The sequence below is a fragment of the Kogia breviceps genome, chromosome 1 (genome assembly GCF_026419965.1).
Source record: "Kogia breviceps isolate mKogBre1 chromosome 1, mKogBre1 haplotype 1, whole genome shotgun sequence".
Lineage (NCBI taxonomy): Eukaryota > Metazoa > Chordata > Mammalia > Artiodactyla > Physeteridae > Kogia > Kogia breviceps.
This window is the reverse complement of record NC_081310.1, coordinates 63,109,905-63,129,954: the sequence shown is the minus strand read 5'-3', so window position 1 is coordinate 63,129,954 and position 20,050 is coordinate 63,109,905. Positions and strand designations below refer to the sequence as shown.

The window sequence follows — 20,050 nt, the reverse complement described above, 5'->3', positions numbered from 1 at the left end:
TAGATCACATCTTGGATCACAAATCAAGCCTCAGTAAATTTAAGAAAATTGAAATCATGTCAACCATCTTTTCTGACCACGCTACAAGATTAGAAATCAATTACAAGGAAAAAAACGTAAAATACACAAACACATGGAGGCCAAACCATACATTACTAAATAACCAAGAGATCGCTGAAGAAATCAAAGAGGAAATCAAAAAAAAACCTAGAGATAAATGACAATGAAAACACAACAATCCATAACCTATGGGATGCAGCAAAAGCAGTTCTTTTTTTTTTTTTTTTTTTTTTTTTGCGGTATGCGGGCCTCTCACTGTTGTGGCCTCTCCCGTTGCGGGGCACAGGCTCCGGACGCACAGGCCTAGCGGCCATGGCTCACGGGCTTAGTTGCTCCGCGGCATGTGGGATCTTCCCGGACCAGGGCACGAACCCGTGTCTCCTGCATCGGCAGGCGGATTCTCAACCACTGCGCCACCAGGGAAGCCCAAAAGCAGTTCTAAGAGGGAAGTTTCTGTCTATACAAGCCCACCTCAAGAAACAAGAAACATCTCAAATAAACAATCTAACCTTACACCTAAAGGAACTCGAGAAAGAAGAACAAACACAACCAAAAGTTAGCAGAAGGAAAGAAATCATCAAGATCGGAGCATAAATATATGAAATAGAAACAAAGAAAACAATAGCAAAAATCAATAAAAGTAAAAGCTGGTTCTTTGAGATGATAAACAAAATTGATAAACCATTAGCCAGACTCATCAAGAAAAAGAAGGAGAGGACTCAAATCAATAAAATTAGAAATGAAAAAGAAGTTACAACAGACACCGCAGAAATACAAAGCATCCTAAGAGACTACTACAAGCAACTCTATGCCAATAAAAATGGACAACCTGGAAGAAATGGACAATTCTTAGAAAGGTATAACCTTCCAAGACTGAACCAGGAAGAAATAGAAAGTATGAACAGACCAATCACAAGTAATGAAATTGAAACTGTGATTTAAAATTTTCCAACAAACAAAAGTCCAGGACCAGATGGCTTCACAGGTGAATTCTATCAAACATTTAGAGAAGAGCTAACACCCATCCTTCTCAAACTCTTCCAAAAATTACAGAGGAAGGAACACTCCCAAACTCATTCTATGAGGCCACCATCACTGTGATGCCAGAACCAGGCAAGGATACTAAAGAAAAAAAAAAAATTACAGGCAAATATCACTGATGAATATAGATGCAAAAATGTTCAATAGAATACTAGCAAACAGAATTCAACAACACATTAAAAGGATCATACACTGTTATCAAGTAGGATTTATCCCAGGAATGCAAGGATTCTTCAATATATGCAAATCAATCAATGTGATACACCATATTAACAAATTGAAGAATAAAAACCATATGATCTTCTCAAAAGATGCAGAAAAAGCTTTTGACAAAATTCAACACCAATTTATGATAAAAGCTCTCCAGAAAGTGGGCATAGAGGGAACCTACTTCAACATAATAAAGGCCATATATGACAAACCCACAGCAAACATCATTCTCAATGGTGAAAAACTGAAAGCATTTCCTCTAAGATCAGGAACAAGACAAGGATGTCCACTCTCACTACTATTATTCAACATAGTTTTGGAAGTCCTAGCCATGGCAATCAGAGAAGAAAAAGAAATAAAAGGAATACAAATTGGAAAAGAAGAAGTAAAACTGTCACTGTTTGCAGATGACATGATAATATACGTAGAGAATCCTAAAGATGCCACCAGAAAACTACTAGACCTAGTCAATGAATTTGGTAAAGTTGCAGGATACAAAATTAATGCACAGAAATCTCTTGCATTCCTATACACTAATGATGAAAAATCTGAAAGAGAAATTAAGGAAAGTCTCCCATTTACCATTGCAACAAAAATTAAAGTAGCTAGGAATAAACCTACCTAGGGAGACAAAAGACCTGTATGCAGAAAACTATAAGACACTGATGAAAGAAATTAAAGATGATACCAACAGATGGAGAGATATACCATGTTCTTGGATTGGAAGAATCAGTATTGTGAAAATGACTATACTACCCAAAGCAATCTACAGATTCAATGCAATCCCTATCAAATTACCAATGACATTTTTTATAGAAGTAGAACAAAATGTCTTAAAATTTGTATGGAGACACAAAAGACCCTGAATAGCCAAAGCAGTCTTGAGAGAAAAAAACAGAGCTGGAGGAATCAGACTCCCTGACTTCAGACTATACTACAGTGCTACAGTAATCAAGACAATATGGTACTGGCACAAAAACAGAAATACAGATCAATGGAACACAACAGAAAGCCCAGAGATAAACCCACACACCTATGTTCAACTAATCTATGACAAAGGAGGCAAGGATATACAATGGGGAAAAGACAGTCTCTTCAATAAGTGGTGCTGGGAAAACTGGACAGCTACATGTAAAAGAATGAAATTAGAACACTCCTTAACACCACACACAAAAATAAACTCAAAGTGGATTACACACCTAAATGTAATATTGGGCATTATAAAACTCTTAGAGGAAAACATAGGAAGAACACTCTTTGACATAAATCACAGAAAGATATTTTTTGATCCACCTCCTAGAGTAATGGAAATAAAAACAAAAATAAACAAATCGGACCTAATGAAACTTAGAAGCTTTTGCACAGCAAAGGAAACCATAAACAAGACAAAAAGACAACCCTCAGAATAGGAGAAAATATTTGCAAATGAATCATCGGACAAAGGATTAATCTCCGAAATATATAAACAGTTCATGCAGCTCAATATTAAAAAACAAACAACCCAATCCAAAAATGGGCAGAAGACCTAAACAGATATTTCTCCAAAGAAGACACACAGATGGCCAAGAAGCACATGAAAAGCTGCTCAACATCACTAATTATTAGAGAAATGCAAATCAAAACTACAATGAAGTATCACCTCACACCAGTTAGAATGGGCATCATCAGAAAATCTACAAACAATAAATGCTGGAGAGGGTGTGGAGAAAAGGGAACCCTCTTGCACTGTTGGTGGGAATGTAAATTGATACAGCCACTCTGGAGAACAGTATGGAGGTTCCTTAGAGAACTAAAAATAGAATTACCATATGACCCAGCCATCCCACTAGTGGGCATATACCCAGAGAAAACCATAGTTCAAGAAGACACATGCACCCCAATGTTCAATGCAGCACTCTTTACAATAGCCAGGTCATGGAAGCAACGTAAATGCCCATCAACAGACAAATGGATAAAGAAGATGTCGTACATATATACAATGGAATATTACTCAGCTATAGAAAGGAACGAAATTGGATCATTTGTAGAGACGTGGATGGATCTAGAGACTGTCATACAGAGTGAAGTATGTCAGAAAGAGGAAAACAAATATCGTATATTAATGCATATATGTGGAACCTAGAAAGTGGTACAGATGAACCGGTTTGCTGAGCAGAAATTGAGACACACAGAAGTAGAGAAAAAACATATGGACACCAAGGGGGGAAAGCGGCGGGGGGCGGGGGGTAGGGGTGGTGGTGTGCCGAATTGGGAGATTGGGATTGACATTTATTCACTGATGTGTATAAAATGGATGACTAGTAAGAAAAAAAAATTGCTAGTGGAATGGACTTGGAATCTTTGATCACCTAAGACAGTTCCTTGAACTTTGTAGGTGTGTAAAATAATATTCAATAATTCTTTGCCAACTGTTGATCGTAATGAACTAAATAAGGCTTTTGTCTTAGCTTTCTTAACAAGTTATAACACAGAGAAAAGTGTGTAAGTCATAAGTTTAACTATAAACTTATGACTTATGTGAGTTATCTGAACTCCCACTAGTATCACCACTACTCAGATCAAGAAACAGAAGTTTCCCAGGACCTCGGAAGCCTTCCTTATACCATTTCCTCATCATGACCCCTGTTTTCTGCCCCCAAAGTAACCATTATCTTCACCGTAAATTTGTTTTGCCCAGTTTTGAATTTTTTAAAAAGAAACCATACAATGTATATCATTTTATGTCTGCCTTGTTTTGCTGAATATTGCTCATGAGTTTTATTTCTGTTGTTGCTTGTAGCAATGCTCACTTATTTTTATTGTCTTCCATATTTTATTATATAAGTGCAAATATATTTTAATGTTGATGAACAACAAAAAAATTAAAAAAATAAAAAGAGATTAAAGAGGCGGGGTAAGGGCAGCAATGCAAAAACCAATGAGTGACTCCATGGTAAGTTTTTGGAGAGGACTTCTAACAGCCACAATTTAGACCGAAAAAGAGGATACAAAGGGAAGAGAGAATGAAAGGAGGACGAGAGTGGTAAAGAGAAAGGAAGGGGAGACCAAACAGTAAACAAGTGAAAGTTTGGGGGAGGACACGGATAGAAGTGCAAGTGGTGGAGTAACACACACCTGGAAGGATGGTACCAGGGAACCGTGACCTCTTCACATTTGAGGGCAGTTACTGCGGCCACGGATGGGGTCAATAAAGGACATCATTGCTTCCAGTGCACTGCAGGACTTTTAGGTCCCAAAGCTCACAAGGACACACAGAAATACTCTACGGTGTTCCTTGAGAATCCCAAGTGAAAGATATATCACTCAATGGGTCGATATTTATAACCAAGCTCCCTTCACAGGGAGATGACAGCCATGTGAGGCCACGTGCATCGAAGGGTGGCCAGGCCAGGAGAGGGGTACTCTGGCCACCCCTGCGCGGGGCAGCAGCCATCCCACCCTCCTACCTTCAGAATGATGGGGGATCCCGGCTTTTGATCCAAGACCCCAGTGGGGCTGAGCAGTTCAAAGGTCGGGTTGGGGTAGTAGATGAACTTGGTGTCGTTGTAAATCAGCAAGGACTGGACATTGTTAAAGACGAATCCAAACTCGTCTGGCCGTTCCACGGTGTCCAGGCCGGGCCGGTAGTCTGTGGTCAGGGAGGGTGCCAGGCAGGTCAGGGTGGTGGTGTTCACAACTTTGCACACCTAAAGGGCCCAAGAGCACGGTGTTCAAACACCCAGCAGGTGATGGTGGGGGTCACACTGCCGCCCTCCCACCCTTTGCTTATTTTGGCCCGTCTCCAGTGGGCCACTTGCTTGAGGAAAAGCGTTGTGAAATTGTTGGTTTTTTTCTTTTTTGGCAGGGAGGGGTGTGTTTTAACTTCATTTATTCATTCACCAACAGTGAGTGAGCACCTACTTTGTGCCAGGAACTGTGCCAGTAGTTGGGCCATCTGTGAAACAGTCACAATCTATGGGGGAGATAAATGATTCGACAAGCATTACAGTGCAGTCCTGGCAGAGGGCCTGGAGCACAGGAGGGGCACCAGCACTGTTAAATGCACGGATGGAGGTGAGAAACGTCCGGGTGGGGAAGTACCAGGCACTCTGCGGGTGTCTGTGTGTTTGCAGGAGCCTGTGTTTGTGCGTGCATGGCCTGAGTCAGGGTGAGGGTGACTCATGGGAACTTTCCTTTGGAAGAGATGAATGAAATTTAACCTGAAGAATGTGTAGGACTTACCCAGACAGGAGGGATGGTAAGGGATCAAGTCCCTGGGAGAGAGAGAACAACAGCAAAGGCCTGGGGATGAGGGAGCATGGACGTTTGAGGAAAAAGTAGGACAGAAGCAGTCTCCCGCACGCGTGTGTGTGTGTGTGATGGAAAGAAGGAAGTTGTGTGAGATGAGCACATAGTAGGTGTTCAGTTAATGTTTATTGAAAACACTGATGGATGGAAAGGATCCTTCACCTCCTTAAATGTTCTAGTCAGGAGCTCTCTCTTCTCCGACCGAGTGCCCTCTAACTCTCCATGGGGGGTATAACCTTGGTATTGACTGAGTTCATAATGTCCTTTCTTCCTTGGTGGACTCTCATCCCCCAAATAACATCCTAGCTGAGCTGGCGCCGCATGGCATGTGTTGTGCCATTCTCTCCTCTGGTGGTTTAGTTTGCGGGTTTCCCAAGGCAGCAGCCAGACTGAAGAAAGCGCTCTAGGACCCACGTGTGGTCTGGGAAGAAAACCTGGACCCCTCCCCACCTCCTCCTGTCTCACGCTGCGTGGCTCACTTTTGGCTCTGGGAGTCACGGTGTCCCAGCAACAGCCAAGGGCATCTGTGAGAACCCTGCTCAAGTACACGCTGTCCTGGCAGGTCCACACATGTTGCGTGTCTGGCCAACACACACATACCCAGGCTTCATGTTCGGAAAACAAGACCGTGTGTGAAACTGCAAAAACTGCTGACGTTCGCATAGAAATTATGTCAGAGCTCCAAGTCTTAACCCTCCCTTTCCAGAGGGAGTTGAAGAGTTTAAACCAACAGCTCGCTGAGGGCTTTGTGCCGTGTGTCGTAGGTCAGTACCCATCCCCGCCCTTTTCAGCTCACCCTTCAGCAGCCCCTTGTGAACCTAATGTCCCTTTCACATTCCAGCTGGGGACACCCTGGCATGAGGAAAATGGTGGTGCGGTCAAACAGGTAGAGTTGAGCTGGGAGTCCCCTCCCTGGGCTCCGCAGGGCAGACCCCCAGCCCAAGCACCGTTTCCCTGCCCACCCCCATCCTCCCCGCTCACTCCGGTGCCCCTGGATGGGACTCCTCTGTGAATGAGCAAATCACCCCCAGACAAACGGCCTCCGTTTGCTCTCTGCCCAGCGCTGCATCGGCACTTTGCCAAACATTCCTTTGGGTTTTGCGGCCTTCGCTTTGGCCCTTCTCACTGGGGCTGCTTCCAAACCCAAAGGCAGGGGGTAGCCCCCGGGGACTGAGGATGACGTGGAGCCCAGGCAGGGCTTCAGGGGCAACATGGCTCTTTCTCACCACTCCTGAAAGAGAGGGCATCGGGTGGAGTTTACGGGCTTCCCATGCTGGGGCCCGGCTTGGTGGAAACCTGCACACCCAGGCCTTTCCTCCAGGCTGCCTGCCAGCCTGCAGACTCCAGGCAGGTCCCTGTTGGAGCTCAAGGCCCCCTACGCTCGAGAGGCAGGAGCTGTCTCTTAACTCCTTGAAGCACTGAGGTCCTGGTGGGCGGGCTGGGAGAACTGCTGGGGAGATTCCTGCCTGGGGTTGCCAACGTGTCCTGGCGGGCTCACAGGACGCCCAGGACCCAAGCCTTCTCAGAGGCTGCCAGGTGTGGGGAGGCCTGCCCAGTCCAGTCTTCTCTTCAAATAGCTTCCCGGGGACGAATGCCGCAGCCTTTGGAGGTTAATCTTATCAGTCATGCACTCATCCTCCAAAATTCCCTCTGTACTAGATTAATCATGTCTTTTATTTTCTGTGTTCTGAGGCTTTATCCTCTGGGGCCTTGCTGGTCCTGGAGGGGCTGTGCCTCCCCAGGCTGGTCAACTCCTAGAGGCAGCAAACAGGTGGAGGCGGCCTGGGGACACTGAGCCTCGGTCTGGAAGTGGGGCAGGGGCACAGCTCTTTCACTCCTGGATCAGGCTCTACGTTGGGATCTGGAGTTGCGTGCTCATCTAGCCCAAAGAGCTGTGACCACAATGGGTCACTGGAGGTGTGATACAGGTGTCTCCACGTCTCTGGCATGATGGAAAATGTCAAGCCTGCCACCATCTCACGTGGTCTAGTTAGAAGAGTCAGATGTTTGGGATCTAGCTTGGTCCTGTCACCAGCCACCTTCATGATTGGGGGCAAGTCATTACTCCTTTCTGGCCTTAGTTTTCTAAGCTATACAGTGAGAAGTTTGGACCAGATCATCCCTGAGACCTTTCCAGATCTAGCCTTCTGGCAGCCTGTCACTTTCGGTATTTCTCTGTTTCCTAGGGAAGCCTCAAGCATGCTGGGGAGGTGTCAGGAATAAGAGGGTAGATCCAACACCATCTTGCCCATCTCCGTCTCCATCTCAGCCTCGTCAATCCCCAGAAGGTCAAAGGAGTAATTCATATGAAAAATAATGGCCATAATAGCATCTCCTGGACTATAATTATGAATACAATAACATTTCAGAAAATATTGACTGAAAAGAGTAAGATGGAGCCAGTAGAACGAACTAAAAAATTTATAACAACATAGCAGACATTCTGCTCGTATGATAGAGAACTTTTTTAACATCACAAAAATCTACAGTAGAAAAAAATTAAATTACATGGGTCTGCACAGAGGAATAAAGTGAAATGTCCAGCTTGATCATCTTAGCAACCAGGATGGAATTATCTGCATGCAGTGACTAACGTTTATCAGGTGCCAGCCTAGCTGCAGGTTACAAATCTGTGAGGCAAGTCTTATCATCAGCATTTCTAGCCAGGGAAGGGAGGATCAGAGACGTTAAACGATTTGATCATGGTTGTAGAGCTAATAGATGGCGGCGTTTTGTTTCCAATTCACAGATGTCTGAATCTGGATCCAGAATTTCTTCCCCCTCTCACACTACCTCTTATCAGACCTCAAAGTGAACATGGCAGAAAAGAGGAGCCCTTTTGCACCATATCTAAAGCTCAGAAGCCAGTATGTTTATACACCCATGACATCACCTTCTGACAAGAAATGATTATACTGTAATTATAAAAATCATTGTGAGGCCCAGGTGTTCGGGGCCATGATTCTGGACTCTTCTCCGGCAGTGGAACGTCCCAGTGCCTAACACAGACCTTATCACGCTGCAAAACACAGACACAGCCGTGTTTCCTGCAGATCAGGGGGACCCGTGGTTACTCACATTGACAGATTCTTTGCCATTAAACTTGACTCGGATCCTTGGCTCCTGAATGACATCCAGGTTGAAGCCTGTGACGGTCAGGGGTGTGTGGCCACTGGGAACAAGCAGAGTCTGGGTTAGGTGAAAAACCCTCTCAAACTGCTACCACTTGTCCCCCCTAGGATCCTCACAGGAGCTGCACTTTGGCAGAAGGGATGAGGTTGCATGGCAGCCGGGTGTATCCCCTCCTGCTCTCTGCCTCACCTGGCGATACTCCACTCAGGCTCAATGCGCTGCACCCGGGGGTCATCTATGTACTCGAACTGCAAGTTGTTGTCCACACGGGCTCGGTCGACACTCACAGAGACGGGGACGGGCCCCAGGCCATTGGACGACGGGGGTGAGACACACACGATCTCATTCATTGATCGCCTACAGGGAGACCGCAGGAGGGTTGTGAGCAAAGGCATGGGCAAGAGGGGCAGCCTCTGGCCTGAGAAGGGGTTTTCCCCGGCTGGGGGGTATGGCCCGGAATGTTCTTCTGTCCTTTTATACTCTAGACTGGGGAACCTCCCTTAGCAGTGTGTATCTCTGTTTCTTTTTACCTGAGATCCCAATCCAGTTGGATTAGGGAGGGAGCCAATTGGAGAAAGGGATTAGAGAAGGTGGGGCAGGGGCAGGGCTCCTTGGGCTTTGGGGGAACTCCTGTTTTCTGGATTTTTCTAGACCATGACTATTTAGCCAGTGCTTAGTGTCTGGTCAGTCAGTTAATAAATTGAGCACCTACTATGCGGAGAAGCAAATATACAGTCCTTGCCCTCAGGCAGTTTATGGGCCAGGGAGGAGATTTACTGGGCAAGTTGGGTTCTCATCCAGGGATCCTTTCAGAATTCTCTCTAGATTCTCTACATCCCCAGGGCTTCATCGGAATATCTGACAAATAGTAGGTGTTCAATTTTTAGCACATAAGAGATGCCCTGAGGATGAGTCTGTGCTTGCAGAGGACAGAGGCCATGCAATCTCCATGTTTCTCAAGTCATCATGGTGGGGACATAATGAATGCCTGATCCTGGTGGTGAATGAGAGCTCCTGGGAACCTCCCTCATCAGCAGTTCTTATGGTCCTCACTTCTAAATGTTTGTAGAAGTATTTAGCCCCTATGATACTCATGATACAAATTGACCAGTGGTATGTATTTCTTACAGTGACTGGAATGATGTTTGGGCCCAGGACATGACACATAACATGGAGATGATGGGGCAGACACGTATGTGAACATGCACAGGAACATGTGTGCACAGGCCTCACGTGTACAGTCTCCTAGTGCTCCTTCGAGCCCATCTCACCCATAGAACTCGCAGGTCTGGTTGCCCAGGTAAACGGCCACGCTGCTCCCAGCCCCGAGGTAATGGCCCGTGATGGTCACCATGGTGCCTCCGGACTCCGGCCCTCGGATGGGGTTGAGTGACAACACGGAAGGGTTCTTTGGGAGGAAGCAGAGAAATGATCACAGCTCAGGTTTTACCCAAAGGGAGAAACCCAGGCTAGACTTAAAGACAGAAGGAGGGGCTGTGTCCACGCTCAGAGTGAACCCTTTCTAATCCCGAACACTCTTTGCCTACCCTGGAGCTGAGACCCTTTCTAAGAAGAAGCTCCAGGCATATCCAGGGAAGGCAGAAGGGCCGTGTTTTGCAATTAATTAACTCCTCTGGGAGTCTTATGCTCATAACACTGTTGGGAAGGCAGAGATGACACTGACTAATCTATCAATTAGTTTGCAAATTGAGAACAGTTTGAAAATGCTTCTCTATCTGGAGCGCATACTGATTTTTTTGGCACAAAATCGATAGGGCTGAATAAAGGATCCCTGCCTGGATTGGGTCACCAAGAGGATCCATTAATGGCCCAGGCTCGCGTCCTTCCATCCCTCCCTAAGCAAGAGAAGGGCACAACAGGGTGCCTGGTGCAGAGACCTGTCAGTAAATGTTAGATGTGTCTTCCCTGACCTTCACCAGGAGGCTGGCCCATCGTTTGCTGGGATTTTCTAGTAAGCTCACTAAATTGTAAAATTAAGCCTGAAGCCTGAAAGAAATGTCATCTGGCCTAAAATGCATCAGAAAGAAATTGCTCCTGCCTAGCGGGCAGTGGAGTGGAGTGGAAAGTGCATTTAACTGAGCACCTACACAGGCATGAACTCTGGTCCGCATTAGCCACTCACTTGTGATGGGCCCTGAAGCAAGTTTCTGGATCAGTCTGCGCTTTTGTTCCCTCCTCTGTCAAGACAGGAGAGTGGGCTACACGAAGCCCACATAAAGCCCTCCCAGCTCTGACACCCTACAGCTCTCTCCGTCCTGTCTTTCTGGGTTTGCTTCTCACACAAGACCCTCTCTGTCCTGCACAGGAGATGGGGTAGGCGGGCTGCAGATACAGGCCATGGTACCCTCCCATCTGAGAGAAGACTAGTACAAGGAAAGGTGGAGATGCTGAGATAAGAAGGCAGAGACTGGAAAACCTAAAACAAGCAGTAAAGTGCTTCAGAGAGAAGAGAATTTTGTGTTCAAATAATTTTTCAGTACTCTGAGCAAGGCTGGTTTGACCCCCTCCACTGGTGTTAACACTTTTCAGTGAAGAACTTGATATGGCAATGTTGGCTAGGTGTCAGAAAAGGGACTTTGGGGCCCCAAAAGCAGGTCGTTCAGCACGAGAATATAAAGTCTTTGTGATTCCACCATCTGTGGCTTGGGAGGGAAGAAGTATTTCCAGGGCTGAGTGTGTGCATATGTGTGTGTAAACACACCAACACACAGAGCAGCTCACTCGTACATCCCACTCCCATGGTTCCGCACACAGACATGCGTTCCTGCAGGATTTCAAATGGCTCCTCTAAACTCCCACTTACAATATCCTTGGCAGAAAACAAAGCATGTGTATAAATATAGACCTTTCTAATTAGGTCCCTCAGGTGATCTGTCCTCATTAGGCTGGAATTAGACAGAGATATCACATTGGTGGGACAAAGGGCAGCCCCTCCCCACCCTGCGCCTAGGATCCACTTTCTAAGAAAGGCCTGATTTTGCTTATTTAGAACCCTGACCTGTGGCTCTCTGGGATGTCAAAGTCTCCAGAGTGTTGTTGGTCATGCACTTGACCCACCCAGGAAAGACAGGCTTTCCCTTTTCTGGTCTCCTGCTCCATCTGCGAGAAGACTGGAGGTGCCGGCTTGGGAGATGGGTGGGTGGGACTTTCCTGGGAGAAGGCTAGAGCAGAAATGTGCCCTTGCTAGAAGCCTGTAGCTCAGTACTAGACCCAATACTCACCACTAGACCCAATACTCACCACAAACGTGTACTGTTGATGGGATTTGGTCATGAACTCTGGCTTACACTCGCCAATGCACAGGCGCACAGGCCCAGAGGTGGTCCCCACAAGGGCATGGCCCATCTCACAAACGATCCTGAGGAGAGACAAACCTTTCCATGAGAGACTTGGGGAGAGCTGCATCCCTGCCCCAGCTTGCTCACCCCGTCATAGTCACAGTGAATGACTCATCACAGTCTTACAATAGTGCTGGATCAAGACTCAGCTTGCTCAACCATGTGGCTGTGTGACCTTGGGTAAAGTACTTTCCGTCTCTGGGCTTTAGTCTCTCATTGGTACAGTGAGAGGTTGGATGAGCTCATCTCTAAAGCCCTAGAAACGCTATGCTGCCTATTTCTATGAGCAAGCCTGTAGCCCCCGGTGCCTAGTGCAGGGCTTGGCATTGGGTATCAACCCAATATTTGTGGAATAAACCTAATGTTCAACAGAGAGATCTAGGGGCAGTAATTTAGTGCTCTTTCCTGTGTGACAAGCCAACACTGTAACACTCCCGAAGAGGGAATGAGGACTGATTTGCCAAGCTGATTCAATTGTGGTTTGTTTCCTCCAGTGAGGGAACAGATAATCTGGTGAGATAGTGAGTTCCCCAAACCTGAGCTCCCAGCTGAATGGGAGGAGTGGCATCTAGTGGCAGCAGGCGAGGGGGTGGGAGGTGGATGAGTTCATTAGGACAGCAATCGACACTGGACTCCCACTTAATCGAGGGCTGAGCTCACGGAGCCGGTGGGCGAGGCAGTGAACCAGCCCTGGGGTTGGAAGTCATGTCTTACATCAACAGGAGAGCTGGAGAACGGGGCGGGCGGAGGGGCAGGCGCGGAGGGAGGGGTGAGGCACTCTCTCTCGTGATGTGCAGCTTGATACCCCCAGTGAGGGCTTCCCTGGTGCCTGAGATAAGTTGCAAAAAGCACCTTTACAGACGGGTTGCCTTAGCCACAGCAGACTCTAGAAAGAGTGGGCAGTTGGAGGATATGGGAGGAATTGAAGAAATCAGATTCTTGGGGGGATCTCTTGCCTGGAATTTTAAGGCATGGGATGGGTGGGAAAGGGCTCCACCAGGCTCAGCAAAAAGGAACCCAGGGGACAGATGGAAGGCTTTTCTTTTCCTCCCAATGCCATTTAAGAGTTCAGTCTGAGCAGTCTGGCGCCCTTGGTAGGTTGGTTTAGTGGGGAGTCAGAAAAACAGACCCCTCTCCACTAATCCCCAGCATTATCCAGGCACGGTGGGGAAGATCCGTGTTTAACGGAGGATGCTTATCTCAACAGCTTCTCTAGGAAGGAAGGTAACTAAACAGAGATTTCATTTTGCTGTAATAAAACTTGCATTAAACAAATACATTGGCGTGCTCACACACACGGCATGCCACCGATCTCCAGCTCCTTCATAACAGTTAATCCCAAATAAGTACTTTCACTCCTGGTGAATATTTACTTAACATACAATGACTGTCTTATTATGTTTAGCATATTAGGTTCGACAAGAAAGTACTGAGTGCACGTCAAAGGATGTTCTCCTTTCCCTTTCTCTGTGAATAAATTAATTATGAACCCACAGTAAAGATGATAGTGATGATCAATTAGTATTTTACACGTAACCGTCTCCTTAAACCTCATTAGTGGAGCATTTGAGAAGCTTAATTTAAGGTACTACGTGGGGTTATTTCCACGCTGCTACCTGCTTGGAGTAACAACTCTCCCATCTGGCTTCCTGGGCCCCAGCGCCTGCTCCTGTTCGGGGTCCCTGTCATCCTGTCACAGTGCTCCGGGCTCTCAAGGAGCATCAGAGGATTATTGGCTCTCTACTGGGGGTATGGGAAGTGAGAGGAGGCAGCAGAAGATAAGTCTCTTTCTCTCTCTTCTAATCAGTGCTTTCTTGTCCCTCACTCACCCCCCTCGGCCACTGTGCTGGAGCCACCCTCGAGAAGAAAAGCAGGAGCAAATCACGGCAGGCTTCAAGTCATGGAAAGAGGAAACATGAGAACACGTGAAGGTCATAGGCATATTTGCTCCTCCGGGGGCCTGTGTAGGGGAGGAGAAGGCTAGAATGGCCTGTTCAGCTGTCTGGGGCATCTTGGCACACTGTCTTTTCTAGAACATTTTCTTGCTCAGTGTTTGTGGCCCCACAGATGAGCTTTGCATGTCAAGCACGTGGGAGAAGAGAGTGGATAGGAGATGGCTGCCCATGTGTCCAAGGCTGAATGCCTGCAGTTGGCTCTCAATGTCCCGCCTGGAAGGGTATGATGCAGGGGCCCAGGAGCTAGGCTGCAGGGAGGGCCTAGAGCTGGACCATGGGTTCCCTTCCGTGGCACTGCAGCTGACTCCTTTCCCTACTTCCTCCAGTGAGTGGGAGGGGGCAGCAGTCAGCAGACTGTAGAATGGTCTGGGTTGCTAAATCTAAGAGCTGGGTGAGAGTCCTGAGGACTCAGACCACGTTGTGGAAGAACTCTAATGACCTCTAACTCTTCTTCCTTTTTATTCCTGGGACCCAGTGCTTGCAGCGAAGGATGGGGAGGCCTCCTTGAGTGTATTTGTCATTGGCATTTGTTCTCTGAGCTCAAGGAGATAGAGGGTTAAAGGAAGAAGCAAGGGCAGCTATAGGGACTGGAGAGGGTTATATTGAGGAATGAGGGTCAGGCCAAAGCAGATTCTGTACCTCAACAATAACAAGAGCTACAATTTGTTGAGCTGTGTGTGGCAGGCACTCACCCAGATAGGATCTCATGTCATCCTCAGGCATCCTACAGGGTGGGTCTTACTGTCTCCATTTTTACAGAAAAGGAAGCCAAGGCTCAGAGGTGCTAAGTGACTCATCTGTGGCCATAGTGCTGGGAAGTGGCAGAGCCACGATTCATATCCAGGTCAGCCTAGCTCCAAAGCTCATGCATTTGACCGTTCCGCTTGACTGTCCCTAGAATCAGTGGAATCCTCTCTGTGTCTTTTGTGGAAAGGACAGGATGGACATGGTGGCTGTGCTGGAGTGGAGGTGATGTGGCTGTTGGGGGGCTGGGGCTGGAGAAGGGGGAGGTGGGGTAGACCTGGCTGGGTTCCTAAGGCTCTGAGGAACCTGCGCCCCCTCCCCCCCTGGTTGGAGATGACCACAGGCAGCGGTGTGGCCACCACTTCCTCCTTCAGGCTTTACAGGTCAGCAAAGTTCCTGTGCTTTGACTTCTGGGGGCCTCCTGCCTCTTCTCGGTGTCCCTGGTAGCTTTAGGTTCCCTGTGTATTATCAGGAGACAAACAGCTGGGGATGCCTAAAGTTTCTCCTTGTAAAATGAGAAGTTAGACTAAATAACTCTCTAATGGTTATTTAGCTTCAACATTGGGAGGCTTGACTCCTCCTGCTGGACAGAAGCTTCTGGATTCACATTAGTGCCACCGATACACTTTCTAATGGTGGGAGTTGCAGATTCCATAGGGCATAGAAGTTATTGCTTCTGACATCCTAGAGCCATAGAAGTGATTGTAGAGGTCCATTTCTACATACCCATTTCCAGATGAGACATTTGAGGATCAGGGAGCAAAGAGATTTTCCCAAAGTCACATAGCTCATCAATAGCTGAGCTCCTGGAACCCAGCCCGGTGCCCTCGCCTCACACCGCACCACCTCCCATAGATTGGCAAGGATGGTGCCTTTTTCCCCGTGAGTGTGCATCCTTGGGGTGGGGAGCATAAGCATTTAACATCCGTCAAGACATGGCTGACTTCGTAGGTGCAGCAGATGAGAGGGAGGGGGTCTGAGGACCCAAGCTGAGTCCATCTCATACAGAGCCCCTGTCCCAGGCAGGGCTGAGCTGCAGCCTCAACTTGCATCTCATCACCCAGGAAACGTCCTGTGATGGAATCATCCGGCCCTCCACAGACCTGTGGGGCACGGATTGCAAGGCTAAGTGGGGCCCTTTAACCAACATTAACCTAATTGCTTAGTGATAGATGGCACGGCACAAGCATATGGTGAGTCATTACCATGCCCGCGAATCCTGCCCGTGCCCGGGACTCTGCACTGGGTCCATTTAGGCAAATTCACCTCTCACAGATATCTATAATGATTGTGCCTTCAGCTCACTGCCCAGGATGGAGGTTTTAATGATGTTAACAAACTCTCAATAATGAGCCTGGCATGGCTGGAAACCAGGGCTGCGTGCAGGCAAGGTGAGGAATGTGCCTGCTGCCTCCTGCCTGCCCTGCGCCTGAGAAGATGACGAGGCTGGTTTTCTAGGGTGACCACTGGCCCTGGTAGGGACCCCTGGCAACCATTCACCTCCCCAGGCTCCTTTTGTATCCTCACTTCCAGTTTTTCTTGGAACTTTCTTCCCCAGGGCCCTGGGTGAGTGTGATGCATTTGATTTCAAAGATATTGAATACAACAATATTTCCTTACGTTCCTAGGGCACGTTACGGTCTTCACGTTTTCATCTCACTGAATTCTCTCCCAAAACCCATGCAGTAGGAATCATGATTTCCATTGGGCCAATGAAGATTGGAGAGAACAAACAGTTTGCTAAGGTCTCAGGGCTGGCAGGTAGAGGAGGCAGGATTTAGAAGACCCTTGGATCCCAATTCTCATGCGATTTCCATGTCCAGCTGCCCAAGAATTTACACTTCTCAATTCAAAGCCTTACCCTTCATTCCCCCGCGGACCCTTTCCTTTGGAGTCCTGTGGCATCTCCCCAAGTTGGAGACTTGACCTGTGTCCAGTGGCCCAAGTCAGCTCCTTGAGGCCAAGGTGGGTCTGGGGTCAGTGTAACTGAGAGTCTAGCTGGGTGTGGCAGGGTGCTGGGCTCTGTAAAGCCATCTGATCTTGACGCGCGCAACAGCTTTCCCCTTCTCTTCTGGCTCAGAAGCGCTACTTAATATCATTTCCCCCTTTCCTCTTCCTCATGTCTTTCCTGTAGACCTAGCCAGTCTTCCCCCCATGATTCACTCCTTGAAGGGACAAGGCTGTCGGTGAAGGGTCAGGTCTGCAGGATCTGAAGGTCTGCAGCATCAGGCGGCTCCTTCTTCCCTGCTGGGTGTCCCCAAAGTCGGGGAACTCAGCCCTCTGACTCCGACCCTGCCCTGGCCACACTGGAATCATGACCCCTGACCCAGAAGGCCACAGGCTGATGGATAATGGAATTTTCAGGCCACTCTTACCCAGAAGTCCTGCCCCATGGCTGTTAGGGAACGGAAAGAGGCCTGAACCAAAAGTTAGGAGACTCGAGTTCCAACTCTGCCATGGCCACTTAAGCACTGAGTGAACGGGGGAAGTCATTTCACTTCCCAAGTCTTACTCTCTCCTACTTTGTAAAGCGGTGATAACAATGTCTACCTCTCAGAGTCCTTACCAATTAAAAGCAAGAGAATGGATAAGAAAGAGTAAGTGCTGATGAAAGATGAAGTGTCATTTTCACGGTTGCCAGGGCCACTTTTCTGGTTGTTACTAAAGGCTGGCTCTGGGGAGGCTGCGAGGGGTGGAGCTAAAGGAGAGGGACCCTGATCATGGGCAGGCTTCCAGTACCCCCTGCAGAGCTGCGTGCCCAGTGGAAGCAGGGTGACTTGACCCAACTTTACATGATAAATCATGCAGAAGGATCTGGCTGCTCTCCTCCCTTTCTCCATAGGAGGGGAAGCATCACTCCTTCTACCCTCCCACCCCCAGCAACCCCCTAGCTTCATGCCCACCTCCTGCCCACCAACTTCACAGCGGCCGCCACTGCCAAATGAACACCCCAAATTGGAACATATGTCACTTCTGGAGCCCCGTTCGCCTGTCCGCCGCTACATGCCTATTTTTTAATTTCCAGCTGACATGTCCCTTAGTGAAATAAATGAATTTGCTCTGGCGGAGGCCCTGCTCAGATTAAGCTGCTGTCAGAGCCCCAGGAGCCAAACAAATTGTCGCCTGCAGCCCACCGAGCAGGATGCATTCCAATGGGGGCTCTGGGGGGCGGGGCGGGGGAAAGCAAGGAGGAGCCGAATGGACTGGCTGGGAAAGCGGCTCAGGCAGCCGGTGGGCAGGAGAAGACCAACTGCGGGAGAGCATTGCACCGGGAGCCCTGATGCCAGAGGAGCCAGGGAATCGGCAATCACACAGAACAGGATATTCTAAGAGTGGAGGTGGGCTGGGAGAGGGGTCCTGGGAAGGCTTCAGGGAGTGGGGTCCATGGGAGGAGGGACATAGGAGATGGATCCTGGAGAAGTCCCGGAGGAGGGAGAGGGGAGAGCACCCACACACACAAGCTCCGGGGGGGAAGAGGGTGGGCCAGAGTGGACTGGACTCACTGCTCAGCGATGATATAATCCCCCGGCAGGGGTGTGCAGGGCACCCCAGCCACCTGCACGTGGTGGGCGATCTCGGAGAAGTCCAGGCCCAGGTTCACGCCATGGATAGTCACTCGGGTCCCTCCTTCAGGGGGTCCGGATACCGTCAAAATCTGCGGGAGGAAAATGGGATGAGCAAAGCTGGTGGGTCACAGGAGTAGAGGTAGTGGTACCCATTTCCCTCCCTGCGGGAAGGCTTTGGGACACCTGGAATCTGGGGGAACTGGGTGTGTTTTCTCCACTTTTCAACTTCTCTAGGATCCCGACATTGTCATGTTGTACCTACTTCATCGGTTTATAGGACATCCATCCAATGATTCATTCATTCATCCACTCATGAAAAAGAAATGATCAGAGAGTACTGGCTCAAGGCAGTACTTTAATTCACTCATTGCCTGATTGTGATCAAGTCACAGAATCTCTCTGAACCTCATTTCTTCTTAGTTGGTAGGAAGGATAATCATCTCTAACCAACCTCTCCCTGGAAGCTCCCGAATGGAGGGTGTCTGGGAGCATTCTGTAAACTTGAAAGGGCTTTGTCATTGTGACCATGCTATGATTTGCCACTCCTGGGTGCTAGCCTCTGTAGAGTTTACAATGATGAATAGAACAGGAAATCTGCCCTCAAGGAACTTAGTGGTCAAGGAGGAGGAGATAAGGGAGCCATAAATAATGCTGATGCAGGGTACACAGTGATAAGGTAGATTTGAAGGAAGAGCTGTGGGAGCTCAGAGGAGTCCCAGATTAGGGACTGCTGTGGGGGATGACCAAAGATGGAAAGTATATTTGACATTGTTCTGCAAAAAAAAAAAAAAAAAAAATCCTGTGACACGTGCTAGTACCAAAGAGAAATAGCTTTCTGATTTTCCAAATTTTGCTGGCTTCCCAGCAGCAAGGATCGTTTATTCATTCATTTCCTAATTCAGTCACCAAATGCTGACTGCCTGATTTTGTTTTGACTCAACAGCAAAAGGAACTGCAGAATCAGGCAGCTCTAAGGTGTAAATTTCTGTCTGGGAATGGATCAGGCTCCAGGAAAAATGCAGCTCTTCAGGATCCAACAGATCCCAGGGAATAAGCTCCTACTTCGAGGTCCATAGTTATCCAAAGTAGGAGGAAATTAGACATGAACCCAACTGTAGGCAGGAGCATGGAATTCCAGAACTGGAAGGAGATGTGGGGTATCTTATTCTAAGATCATCCTACAACGTGTATACATGGTTTTAAAAAAGTCCAAGACTCTTTTCACTACACCATTAGAAGGGCAAGACAAGAAGGGAGGGAGAGAGGCAAGGAGGGCTGGTCAAGGCCAAGAGTCCACCAGAATCTTCCAGATGCGGCCTCTGGGCAGAGATTAGAGGTGAGTACAGGCGAAAATGCTATCGAAGGCTCTGGAGACTCTTCCCCGCTCCTGTCTCCACCAAAGGGGCACTGCTCTCTTCCAGTAATGTAAGCACCATGAATGCGGCCTCCAACTTGGCCACGAGTGCCCAGGTGATAGCAGACACAGAAGAGATGATGGTGGGGCTGAGGTCCCGGCACAGGCCTCCTCCTTCACTGCCCACTGACTCCTGGGCTCTTGTGCACTAGCTGCACAGCCAGGTCTGACTCCCACTCAGACCTCCTGATCTCCCACCCTCTTCTGCAGACCTTAGACGGTGCAGCCTCCTTCCCTCCTTCCGGCCCAGGCTGGGAACTCTCTTATCCAGGGGCCCATTTC

The 20,050-nt window shown here is 48.2% G+C and overlaps 1 protein-coding gene across 2 annotated transcripts in view; it reads right to left on the bottom strand.

The window, feature by feature from the left end:
* PLXNA2 (plexin A2) overlaps positions 1 to 20,050 on the bottom strand; it is a 219,167-nt gene that overhangs the window by 20,528 nt on the left and 178,589 nt on the right. For both annotated transcript variants that reach the window (XM_059057244.2, XM_067032482.1), the window contains 6 exons: positions 18,292 to 18,443; positions 11,992 to 12,109; positions 10,002 to 10,138; positions 8,920 to 9,087; positions 8,677 to 8,770; positions 4,758 to 4,997 (listed from right to left, as the gene is read on the bottom strand). In XM_059057244.2, coding sequence (XP_058913227.1) covers positions 4,758 to 4,997; positions 8,677 to 8,770; positions 8,920 to 9,087; positions 10,002 to 10,138; positions 11,992 to 12,109; positions 18,292 to 18,443 — 909 coding nt within the window. The remainder of the gene's footprint in view (positions 1 to 4,757; positions 4,998 to 8,676; positions 8,771 to 8,919; positions 9,088 to 10,001; positions 10,139 to 11,991; positions 12,110 to 18,291; positions 18,444 to 20,050) is intronic.